The 13,330-nt window shown below is 42.9% G+C and overlaps 1 protein-coding gene across 2 annotated transcripts; it reads right to left on the bottom strand.

Annotated features, from left to right (window-relative positions):
• Positions 1-375: 375 nt before the first annotated feature.
• Positions 376-5,781, bottom strand: LOC110920672. 2 transcript variants are annotated; one of them, XM_022164857.2, is made up of 4 exons: positions 5,193-5,781; positions 4,061-4,432; positions 686-3,984; positions 376-596 (listed from the first exon to the last, which is right to left on the bottom strand). In XM_022164857.2, exons 1-3 carry the CDS (start codon positions 5,322-5,324, stop codon positions 700-702), a joined length of 3,789 nt encoding a protein of 1,262 aa, XP_022020549.1. In that variant the 5' UTR covers positions 5,325-5,781; the 3' UTR covers positions 376-596; positions 686-699. The 2 variants fall into 2 exon arrangements, with proteins under 2 accessions (XP_022020549.1, XP_022020550.1); XM_022164858.2 differs by having other exon boundaries at positions 686-3,969.
• Positions 5,782-13,330: the final 7,549 nt, after the last annotated feature.

Below are 13,330 nucleotides of genomic sequence, written 5' to 3'. Positions count from 1 at the left end.
CTCACAACACTTTCATATTCCTAGTGATATCAAGATTCTAAAATTTACTGGGGTGCCATCGCCTTTAACCGAAAAAAATGAAATGTCGAGTCAACTTGAACCCATTTGACCCGAACTCGAGTTCACTCAAACCTGTTTTACCCAACACCCAATACGACCCATTTTGACAGGACTAACTGTACCCGGTCTCCTGCATTTTTTTCCCGAAACAACTCTATACTCAATGCCATAAGTCAACCCTTTTCCAGCTTAAACTCATAAGTAAAGCAGTCATAAGATGGTGTTCCATAAAAAAAGCGGAAAAGCATCTTAGCGCGATTATTTAATATTTATAGTAGTGCGTATTAATCGAAAGAGAAACTAATGACAATAAAGGATGAGATAAAGAGTTATTATATATTTTTTAAACGGTATAAAGAGTTATTATATGATAAGTATTTAACTGTATGAATATTGAATTGTTGACTAAACTTGCAGCATAAAATTGCATGATGACTAAACATCAACACAGGCCACTCTGTTCAAACCATTTCAAACAACTCAACCCTATGCATTACAACCATCAACGTTTCTCATAAACAAGACAGTTTTATATCCTGCAAAAATCCATATCAAACACATGAGAAAACAAACCAAAACATTCACATTCGACCACTAAAGCAGTATAAAAACAAACAAAACTCACCAGGCTATGTATCCCTACTGCCGATGTGGATGTTTGTAGCTAATCCTAATATCACCGTCCCAACCGCCATCCGGCTCTTTCCTCTTCGCTGCACCACCACCACCACTTGCCGCCAGTTGATAAAACATCCTTAACTGCTCATCATCACCACCACCACCACCATGTAACTGCCTCAAAGTGGTTGCCAGTTTATCATCTCTGGGACCCGCGTTTAGATCTAAAGCTTGGCTTCCAAACGTTTTACCATCGGGGCCAACATTACTCGAGCCACCAGGTAGACTCGTATAGTAAGGCATCGACACCACACCGTTAGGTCCCACCGAGGGAAAAGTTGGAAAACAAAGCGGCCCACCACCGTATGACGGAGAATCGGCGTATGCATTTGAAACCGAAGGTAACGAGAAACCGGTCTCAAACGGGAAAGCTGGATATTGCAATGGAACGGTAGATGACGATAAAACGGCCCCCCTGAATATATCGGGATTCAGTGATGTGCTGGAAGTCACGGGTGTCATCATTCTTTGAGACGGGATTGTAATTGCTGGGTAGGCGTTATTTGGTGGAAACCAATTTGAAAAGTTTGCGGGGTCCGTATTATTCACTCTGACATTAGGCACACCGGTTATAAACTGCATACTGTTTTTCGAAAATGTTATCGATTCACCACCAAATTCTTCCGTACCTGGCCCGTTTAGGTCAAAGCCAGGTAGAGTTGACCTGGAAGGTCTACTGCTGGTATTAACGGACAACTGGACGGGTTCGGGATTCTCCTCGCATGCGTTTAAATCAAGATCAAGTCCCGATGGAGCATTGTGTTGACCAGCATCATCGACTCCAACATTCAAGTCAAAGTCAAAAAGAGCATGAGTTGGTTTATCAGTACAAGTATCAGGAACCGGAAGGTCCGGAACATCTACCTTTCGAGGTTCTGTTGGACGGAATGCACTGGTGGCAGCAGAACCTTTCCACCCAATCTCAGGCTTACCTGTTAAGAGACTCTCAGAGGGGTAAAACGGTCCTTTTGCAGCAGCAGCTACAGTTATCGAATCAGACTGCGTTCTATCATTAGAAGGTAACAGGTCGGGTGCATCAACGGCAGCCTTTTCATCCTCACATTGTATTCCATCATCACTAGGAAGAACTTCATTCAAATCAAAGTTCAACTTTACCGTACGGTCTTCAACACAGTTGGCCTCTGTTACACAGGTAGCCTTTCCACACGTTCCTATTTCTTGCAATGCAACCACAGAGGCTTTATCGTCTTTTTCTGTATTCTCATAAGCAAGTTCACTAACAGACGTCCCGGAATCCATGTTCATACGACACTTCTCGTCATCAGTCTCTTCAGACTTTGGTGCTAAATCAACATCAGCACAAGAAGTGGGGACCACGGTTTCATCATTTAACTGTTTGTGCACCGATTCCTTCTCATCGTTGCGCATATCTGAAGACGACCAAGAAGCTGCATTAATTTCTTCATTAGTTTCTGCAGTTTCAGGTTTGACACATGTCTCAGCTGCATCAAGCGAACTCACAGTGTTTCTAACCAGAATATCATCAACACACTTCTTTTCCTCTAGTGGTTTTACGTCAGGTGCCAAGTTCACCGACCCTGTACCATTAACATCCGCACGTACGGAACCGATCTGCTCCACCTTGACATGAGCATCATGAGCTACTTGTCTCAACTTAGCAGCATTCACAGAACATACGTCTTCAGGGACGGGTGAGTTACAATCAGGGGAACATGCGGGTGACACATCAGATCTCGACATTTCAGCAGCAGCCACGCTGGCAAGAAGAATTATTCCACCATCATCACCAATCGACGGAGACACGCTAGCTTCCGAAAATTTCGCACAGCTCTCCACCAATGCATTTATCGAGCTATAAGAAGTTTCATATACTTTTGGTGTAACCCTTGATGATAAACCGCTGCCAAAGGATGCATCTTTCTTACCATGTTCGTCATCACGGACAATCAGCCCTTCATTCTCCCGACACAAATCATCACCTGTGTTTGGTACATCGCTTCCACTCACTTTTTTGTCTTGTTTCTTGGAAGGTACCGGAAGCGAGCCCTTGCCGGATATCCTAGATGAATCTTCGGGCGATTCCAAACTGGCGGTTTGTGCAGGACTTCGACTCGTGTTTGGCAACCTCACAATGAGTCTCCGGCTTTTTCCAATATTTGCTTCTGTTGTAAGTCTAGCTGGCGATTCTTTGTCAGAAGCAAAACCGTTGCGTGAGTTTTTACTATGAGAAACACTTGACACCTGAGTCTTCACATGATCACTAGAACAAGATTGACTATTAGCTGATGACGGGGACAATTTTGTGGACCCCGGAGATGTTGGTGATGTGGTGATAGCTTCACCTGAGCTTTGTTTCGGTTGCGGAGCTTTTAACGCAGAAGATTGTGAAGCAGAACTCTTGGAACCCACCTCTGAAAAACTGCCACCTATACGTCTAGTACTACCCATAGGAGAAACATCTGAAATCATTGGCTTGTGTGACCAAGAACCGCCTCGACTTGTACTAGACTTTGTTTCAATAAAATTCATTTCAGCTTCCACACGTTTCTTCCATGTGCTGACTAAACTTCTGGCTTTCTTCTGAATTTCAGGATTTTTATGGCTACGTAAATGATTCACCGACTTCCCGACATTACACATCTGTAAAGCATGAAGATTTACGGGTAATTTATCAAGTGCACGAAGTAAAGAAAAAAGAAACTGCTCAACAGATTTTTCATCGCCAATATTGCCCTTGTGGATTTCTTGAAGCCATTCATCTAAAATTTGCAATCCCTTTAAATGCGCAAATCGACCTAAACAATCGAATCTGTCAGTACCCGATATTATGTCAACGAGCATTTTTCTGCAAGCCAAGTTTATTTGTTTCTCAGTACCCTCGGGTCGCATGAGCTGTATTAGTTTTTCAACTCCATCAATATCCACCAATCCTCCTTTATCAGTAATTTTAGCAATCTCGGTTTTTAGCCTGTGTTCTGGTCTAAGTTGACGAGAATCTGCATCGTCAACTTTAGATAAACGATCACGTTTCACAGATTCTGAATTGTGAACGCCATGCGCTCGCTTCTTACTCTTTGCATGTGATGAAATAGACGAGGAACTATTTTGTAAATTATCTGAATTAGGTTTTCGGTTTGCTGACCCGTTTGGACCGTTCAAGGGTTTCGGAGACCGACCTCCGGTCTGCACTGATCCATGCATTTCTATCAACGTCTTATCTAATAACTGGTTTATTTCTTCTTGTAAGTCCTGTGTCAAAGAAGACTACATATCGAATCAAGATAACTTTCAACGGATAAGGTTATAGAACACAAGACAAAAATCGAACAATAAAACTTACGTTAATATAGTTTCTGTCAGTTAACCACCATAAACGCCCAGTTTTAACATCATAGACTTGTCTGCACACAAATGAGGATATCCCTGAAGGAAGTTCAACACCTTTACGAAGAAATGTGACTTTACACGGATGAAGTAATGATGCAACAGGTATCTCATCCTTGTGAAATGAGTAAAAAACCTCGTTTGGTGCTGCTTTAAGCAAAGCACCGTCTTTAAGCTTTACGTCTGCAGGCCGGTAAAGCCAATTCACAAAAAGACTTATATTGTTATCTTTTCCTAACTTTAATTTACGGATTCTTCCAACAAACGGAAGGGAATTGTGGGGTGGCTCGAACAGAGCACAGTCGCCAACGTTAATCTTTCTACCATCCTACAAGAAATGAACCATGTTAAAGCAGTGTCTTTATCGTTAACTCAACTATAAAATAATAAAAAACGAGATAATCAGAGAATACGTTCACATTACTAATAGCAAACATAGTCAATGCATAGCTGACGGGGATAAATTCAGGTAATTTAAAAAAATTAAACAAAATATATGCCTCAATAATAGATAAACTCGAGTTCAACTCTTTTATTGTTGTAAACTCGACCGACAAATAAAACTGAATACATAACCCTCTACTTATACTAGACATAAACTCATCCCAACCAACTCAAACCTTTAAATGATGATTAAATAGATCTAACTGATAAATCTAAACACTTAAACTAAACAAGTTAACTAAATCTTCTATTTTATCTTAATTTTTTCCTCATCTTTATCTTCTCAAATAAACCGATCACAATTCAACATAAAAACACCAAGATTTCAGAAAAAAAAAAGGCAGTTTCTTTTATACTTCGGACGCATCCGTGTATACGCGATAGGTGAAATGATCCACGACAAAACATACCGATGACTAACATCGGTTTCACCTATCTTATCATACCCCCATAATCAAATAAAACCACAATGGTAAACCAAACAGCAAGTGACCACATAATGTCTCTAAATACTAAATACAGCAACTGACACTATAACCTAATGTAATAACAGAATTCAAGCACTATACTATCTTAGAACAACAGGTATACCAATCAAGACGTATGTAAATAACAAATATATACACTGAAATTAAAATATATACTTTGGAAAAAGTGTGATTATCAATGAAAACGAAGCAACTGGAATGAGCAGCTACAGAGGGAGTGGAGGAACTAGGGACCGGCCACATGTGCCACCGGTGGAAGCGCACCTCACCGTCCAACCGCCCATACATAATAACCTTCTTCCATCACAATAATAATAACAATCACATGAATTACACTGCCCAATTTTCCGATCCCCTTTTCTAATTTCCAATAATCACAAACCCTAGGTCGTAGAATCAATCGATCATAGAATATAATAAGCGCATCAACGATTCCAGATCAGCAATCGAACAACAGAAAGTTCGAATTACGGAAGCTTGATTGAGAATTGAATAAACAAGGGTGTGGATTTGAATTAGGGCTTTTTTTATGTGTGGCGAAACGATGTCGTAAAGGGGGGATTCGGGTTGTAGGATAGATGTGTGTGTGAGGTGAGTGAAACGGAAACAGAATCGAAATCGGAAACGGAGAGGTTTGTTGCCGGAATTTGGAGGTGCCGGAGATTTAACGGGAGAGAGAGAGATTGAAGAGCGAGAGAGAAGGGGAAAGATGAAAATTGAAATTGAGGGAGTAGCTCAAGTGTTGACTCTATGTAAATTTTGCTTTTAATTAACAAGTTAAGTATTGATAAAAAAGTAAAGATTACAAAACTATAACAAGAAGCTAAAGTTTATTATTCCAAGCACATTTGGTTACAAATTTTTAAAAAGTTAGATACTTTTATATCCATGTTTCGGAGTCGGGTATCACTGTCAACAGAATCTCTTTGTTTTAGAGTCGGGGCATCAGTGTGAATAGAATCTCTCTGTTTTGGAGTCCAGGAATCAGTGTCAGCGGAATCTCTTTGTTTTGGAGTGTGGGTATCAATCACGTTTGCTCATATCAAACTCACCTCATACGTTAGCAACAAATTTGTCATAACTTATAAGTAAGATTGTGTTTAGTACGTGTGTTGGTGTTCATGCTTTTATTTCTCCGTTTTAGTGATTTAAAATGATAAATAGAAAAAGCATGAAAGAGTGGATCGAAATAAGAAATGTAGACGTGTGTATATAGAAACACTTGTTTATTTATTTATCTTTAATAGTAAATACCACTCCTATCTTAGTTATATTTAAAATAACTATGTTTTGATACATTATAAATTTTGCTTTTAATTTAGTCATATAAAGTGATTTAAGAAGATTATATCATGTGATAGGAAGGAAGTGTGTACTTAGAAGGCATGTATAACAATGAAAAGGGTGTTAAAAGTAAGGGTATGTGTTTAGCAAAGTCATGTATAAAAAGGGAGTTTGTTTAGAAAGTATAGGAAAAGAGGTATACATGGATATAAGGAGTATGTTTTGGTAAGTTAAAAGATAACATTTCTTTATATGAGGAGCATGTTTGAGTAAGTTAAAAAAGAATAAACAGAAAGATATCGATGTAATCAGTACTTGTGTCCAGAAAATATTAACGAACGAAGTTTTTTTTAACGACAAATTTCATTCTAACTGATGAAACAATGGTTAACCGGGCAGGGTTAACACACTGGTCTCGTCAAGAAGGGTTAATCCCTTCCTCTCGAGGATCGCTGGCTGGATCACCGGTGGGTTGATCTCCTGCACAAGGAAACAAACCGTGACTCGTAACAAGGAGGATGGGGTGGGGGGTGCTCCTTGTTACCACTCTCCGGCGTGAGAATCAGTAATTTGCTTGGGAAGCAAAGTAAGATAGTAGTAGTAGTGAGAGAGTTGTCAAGAGATACCTCAAACCTGGTTTGGGGTTGGTATTTATAGCCGAGGAGTGAAGGAGGAGGATGAGGACAGACTGACGACGTGCTGCACCTTTGCAGGTGTGTCAGGCTTGTCGGGTGTGGAGGTTACGCCACGTCAGTCTGTTGCTTACGTAGTCCTGACAGATGACTGTCATTGGCGCTACTTGCACTGGTGTGCCAGTCCCACTTGTTGGGCGTATAGGATGCGGTGCGAGCCGCATCGCTGCCTGCGGTAACATCTGATGTTATCGCGTCTCTTGCTTGTGATCAAGAAATACGCGAGATGCGGTGCTGGCCGCATCGTCGCCTGTGGTGACTGTTGCTGTTATCCAGCTTCCTTGTATTGATAGAAGTATTCACTGGACACGGTGCTAGGCCGCATCGCTTGTGAATACTTCCGTTTTCATACACCAGATGTGATGTTATGCCGCATCACTCTACCGTTCTAATATTCCAGGTAAGTCCTCCATCACTGGACCGATTGGATTCAACCATTGTGTCGATGCGTTCCCGCATGGACATAAGTAGGTTGTTTAGCTAGTGGGGGTTTTGATAAGGGTAATGGTCACTCGCGGTCGATGCTGACACGAGATCTGGGACCATACCCCTTCAAGTCCCCCCAGTATAGTGTTGCTGCCATATGCAAGTTGCATGTGGGAGGAGTACTGGACTATGGTGTCTAGAAGGTAGTTTGGAGTCTGGAGAAGATCCTAGACCAAGTGGATGGTCTTTGCTCTTTGTAAATCAAGCTGGAGGTCTGGAAGAGTCATTTGACACCTCTTCCGTACCGGTGAAAATGTTTCGTCTGATGCGAAATTCTCAGCCTTTGGCTGGTTGCCACCTGTTGGTGTGCCGAACCAACTGTGGGAATTAGTTGGAGGAAGTGTACAAACTTCGAACCAATCTCTGAGATGGTGGTTGAAGGTGTGCACAAACTTCGAACCAACCTTTGAGGTGGTGAACGAAGAAAAGAGCGTGCTGCTCCCATGATTGGATATCTAATGATGATTCCTTTCGTGGGGTGTTCATGTTCTTCCCATTAGCTCTCAAGTAACCGCACGTCCTTTGCGGTTACCTCGTTGCTTGACATTGTTGGCCACGGTTGTGGGTACAACGTTGGGTACTTGCGTCATTGTTGGCCATGTTTGGTCGAGCAATGTGATTCTGGATAATGGTCAAATAAACATGGTCATAGGCATGGTCATGCCTACCATTGTTTATTCTATCCAGCTTACAAGTAGGGTAACAAAGTCATAAGCAGACTTGTTACCGCTTGTTCGATCGCTTGTTGTTCGACAAGGGCTCGTATGATCATTGGGGATCTCGTCCGCATCTCTTCCTTAGGCACCTTCCTTCACGCTCCAATACCGAGGAGTTTTCCTTGGAGTAGTTTCCTTCCTCGATGTGGAGTTAGTTGTGGCTCTTCCGTAGCAACCATTTGCGGAAGCTATGGTTATATCCGCAGTGACTCATGAGTGTCTGCGGTTTTGCATTCCCATATTCGCTCGAAACGGTGTGTTGCTCGGATGTGGCTCTTGAAGGTTCAGGAGTCAGGGTTGCTGATGTACGCGCGCGTACATTCCCTTCCTTCTTCTTGTTAAAGAAGGTGTTTATGCACCCTCTGTGGTTGTGAACCGGACAGGAGGGATTTGAAGCTTGAAGAGAATGAAGGCAATGCGGTTTACCTGTTTCTGAGATGCGGTTCAGTCCAAAGAACAACGCTGGTTCTGAGTATCTGACACACCTGAACGGGCTCGTGTGTGTCATTTCCGCATATTCCACGTGTGCTCGTGGGTAGTGCGGACAGGTATTATACCCCCTTATAGTGTGGAGATATATATTTTTGCCTATTTTTAGGGGTATGTAAAAAAACGACATGCGGTATGGGTTATGGTGCGGTACCAGAGAAACCGCATGTCGCTTGTAATTGGATAAGGTAGTCGCTTTTTGTTGCATACGTGGCTGATCTCACGTGTGAGTTGGTGGAAGTTGGTGAGATCATTCTGGCATGTGCTGAAATGAAAGGACATTTGCACTGCCCGAGGCATTAAATGCACTGTAGCAAGGAGTGTAAAGGTCTCTCTTGTCAGGCGCGTGGGCGGCCACGCGCGCGTGATAACCGTCAGCGGAAACGGCGCTTGACACGTGGTGTCGCGTAATTCGTTCTTTTTGAACGTGATGATTCGTTTTCTCCCTCCGCATTAATTACGATGGGTATATAAGGGGAAACCGTTCGTGGTTTCCCCTCACTTCTTCGAAATTTCAAAAATTTACCTGTGAGAGAAAAGAAGTTACTTTGTCTTCTCTGATCAATTGTTTGAAGTTTCCGGTGAGGTTTTCTGAGTTTGTAGTGTTCGTCTTCTTTATTCCTGATGGCTGAACCGTCGAATCCACACAATGTGGAGGGTGAGAACCCTGAACAGCCGGTAGTAGCGGCTGATGAAGACGAAGATGATGACGTTGATGTTCCCGGTGGTGGGTTACCGGTGTTGAAGTGGTCAAAGGGTAGTTTTAAAAACCTGATGACCACCGTTCATATGGCCGATGAGTGGGAGGCTACTTGTGACAACTCGAAATTTAGAACCTTTCGTTGTAACTTACTTGTACGTTATGTGATTAGTTGAATGATTAAACTTAATGATAACGTGAACTTTTATGTGCTTTGTTTTGTGTGCATTGTATGTATATATGTATGTGTGTTATATGTGAACCGAGAACCCGACACGAAACAACAAGGACCCGACTCGAGACCATGTGGTCTCGAGTGAACCGTAACCATTAGGCCGGTTTGGGCCTTTGGCCGGTTGGGCCATTGGGCCGAAAACCCTTAGCCGAAACCCATAGGGTGCACACACTTGGAACTTTGACTATAAATACACTACCTTAGTTAGTGTTACCATTTTGTTGAACATTACAACACACACTCTCCTACTTCTCTCTCTCACCTAAACTCTAGAACACAAACACACTCCATCATTCTTGGATCTTTGGACTTGGATCGGCTCACACTCACACCCGGTTGGAAGCTTTTCACACACCCTCGAAACCCATAACCGGTTAGTGTTCTTGATGTTTTGTTGAATGTTAGTGTGTTCATGTTATGTTTGTATGAGATTATGTGACAATATGTTAAGTTGTTGAGTTATACATAGAAATCGGTTCATGAATGTTCTTGTTATGTGTTGAAATTTGCATAAAGGCTTGATGTTGAAAATGGGTTCATTGTATGTTAAAAAGGGTGAATGATGATATTGGTTGCACTTGGATTAGATCCGAAAAGTTTGGGTGTTTATACTATGAAAATCGGCTAATGAATATGTTTGTCAAGTAGGATGCATGCTAGTAAAATTGTATCTTGATAGTTGTTCATGATTTTGGGTGAATAAGTGGTTAATATGTTATGAACTTGTTGAATATATGTGTTTGAATATGTGAAGAACACTTTGAATGATAGTTAAGAATATGAAAACCCTTGTGATTTTGATCCATCCTTGACTAGTAACCTGATTAGGAAAACTGTTAGTGGAATTCTATTGGTTATTTCCGGATTTGGGCCTGATTATACTGTACCATTAATCTGACCATCTGCATCAACACGTGAACTTGAAAACGACAGCTTACCGACTCGCAATCACCCGTTGCGACTCGCAACCACAGCGTGATGACTCGAGACCACGCGGTTGCGACTCGCAACCATAACAGGACAAGCCGAGACCGCAGGTTACGAGTCCCGTTGCGACTCGAGACCTCAGCATGATGAACCGAAACCATGGTTGCGACACCGGTTGCGACTCGCAACCATCCATGATCAACACACAGCATGACTCGAGACCATGCTTGCGAGTCCGGTTGCGACTCGAGACCACACTTTTGGGCCTTAGTTAGTGGGCCGGACTTATGAACTTCTGTGCTACTGTTGATGAGTTATTTGGGCCTGTTATCACGAGCCCAACTGTTTGGACTTTGAACATGTGATTAACTGTTACCTATGAACTGCTACTGATTAAACGTGCTTGCCAAACGTGTTGAACATTTGTGCACTACTTGGTTCGAATCTGATTATACGTGATATCCGTGTTAGGACGTTATTGACTACTTGCGACTTGATTGACTTTCTGTGTTTGACTGCCGAGCAAACCAAGGTGAGTTCACACCCTTACAAAGCATGGGATTCCCTGGGTTGGGAACGGGGTTAAGGAACGTGGGTTCCTCGTCTACCTTGGGTAGGACGTCAGTGGTTCAGGAATGTAATTCCTCGTCCGGATGGACGGATAAACGTACTAGACTAAAACTCTATCACGAAGTCCCTCCTTTTTGTATCGACTAATCGCCGGGCCAATGGCGAGCGGGTCATTAGTTAGATAGCGCTATTTAGGTCTGACAAGCCTCACACCGTGCCGCAGAGGACGGGCGTGAACTAATGGATCTGGGGCACGTCAATGATGATAGACATTGATGTTTTCAGGGCACATAAACATGACTACAGTCAGCAATCGATACGGTAACGAGTCTAGTATACACATGGGGTAGCCCCCACGGCTGGAGAGCCAGATGATGTACATGGGGTAGCCCCCACGGCCGGAGTGCCGGAGTAACTGGGAACGAACTGGTCACGTTTTTAAACTAAGGGGTAACCCCCACAGCAGGATGCCAGATAAAGTAAACTGTTTTCGAAACAACTAAAACGAACGCCCACCCGTGAACTCACTCAACTAGTTGTTGACTCGTTACTACATGCTTTGCAGGACCATAGGTACTCAGTGGGAGCTTGCATGGAGGAGGATCGTTGTGGGACAGGGATTGCTACAAGACTATGTTAAACTTGAAACTTTTGGAACTTATGTTATAACTTTAAACTTATGCTTCCGCTTGCAACTTAAACTTATTTGTTTTGGAACACCAATCGTGAATGGTTAAACTTTTATAACTATTTATATGCTTGTTCAGTATGATTGGTGGCTGGATCCTGGTCAGTCACGCCTCCAAGCGGTAGTACTCCGCAGGTGGGATTTTGGGGGTGTGACAGATTGGTATCAGAGCCATTGGTTATAGTGAACTTGGTTTTAATAAAGGAGAAACGTTTTTGTTAAAACCAGACTATAACCGGTTTAGTGCTCAACGGTCCACAACGACACTTCGCTCCTCATGCAAGGCTCGACGTTCTAGGTAATATGATGTATGTATATTGCCTACTTGTTAGTTGCGTAGTACATTGCTCATGGTATGATTGATTAGTATAACTACTGTTGTTTGAACACGTGCGTGCTTACCCTGTCCTACTATCGTGCTTTCGCGAACCTCTCTCACACGTATTGCTTTTATTATGAAGAAACATGTCTGGACGCGTTAACATGACACAAGCCCAGTTGACGGCTTTGATCAACGAACGAGTTGCCGCAGCGCTCGCAGCTGCACACGCAGGAGGTATATCCTGCAGTCTGAAATTGTTCTAGGATCATTTGGATCCTACTCTCGTGAACCAACCTTTGTGTTAAACTCTGCCTTTTCTTTCACCTACCTTAGGTCAGGCACCGGTGTGCACTTTTAAGACCTTTATGGACTGTCGACCCACAACTTTTAGCGGCACTGAAGGAGCAGTAGGTCTCCTACACTGGTTTGAGAAACTGGAGTCTGTGTTCGAAATGTGCGAATGCCCTGAAGCGCGCAGGGTGAAGTATGCTACTGGTACTCTCGAGGGTTTGGCTCTCACGTGGTGGAATGCTCAAGTGCAGATGTTAGGGTTGGTTGCTGCCAACGCCACCCCATGGGAAAACTTCAAGGAAATGATCAGGGAGGAATACTGCAGTCGTGACGACATTCACAAACTGGAGGATGAGTTTTACAATCTCAAGATGTCAGGATCAGAAATTGAGGCATACACTAAGAGATCGCATGAGCTTGCCTTGTTGTGTCCTACTATGGTGGATCCTCCGTATAAGCGAATTGAACTCTATCTCAAGGGCTTGGTGCCAGAGATCCAAAGTCATGTGACTTCAGCGAGGTTGACTACTATCCAGCAGGTTGTACAGTTGGCTCACCGTCTTACTGATCAAGCGGTGGAGCAGAACAAGTTACCGAAGCGTATAGGTGCTGCAACTACTTCTGGTGCTTCTAGTGGGGATAAACGGAAATGGGATGGAACTTCAAGCAGGGGTTCAACTTCAGTGCAAACTCAGTCTCAGCAGAGAAAGACAGATGATCACAAGAGCCCCAGTCAGCAGTCGTCTGGTGGTCAAAGTCATGGTGGATACAAAGGAAATCACCCCAAGTGCAATCGTTGTAGCCTACACCACAGTGGGCCATGCACCAGGGGCAACTGTCATCGATGCAACAAGCCTGGTCATGTTGCAAAGGATTGCAGGAGCGCATATCCTG

Source organism: Helianthus annuus, chromosome 17 (assembly GCF_002127325.2).
Source record: "Helianthus annuus cultivar XRQ/B chromosome 17, HanXRQr2.0-SUNRISE, whole genome shotgun sequence".
NCBI classification, from domain to species: Eukaryota; Viridiplantae; Streptophyta; class Magnoliopsida; order Asterales; family Asteraceae; genus Helianthus; species Helianthus annuus.
Note: the sequence above shows the minus strand (reverse complement) of the source record. Positions and strands in the feature narration are given on the sequence as shown.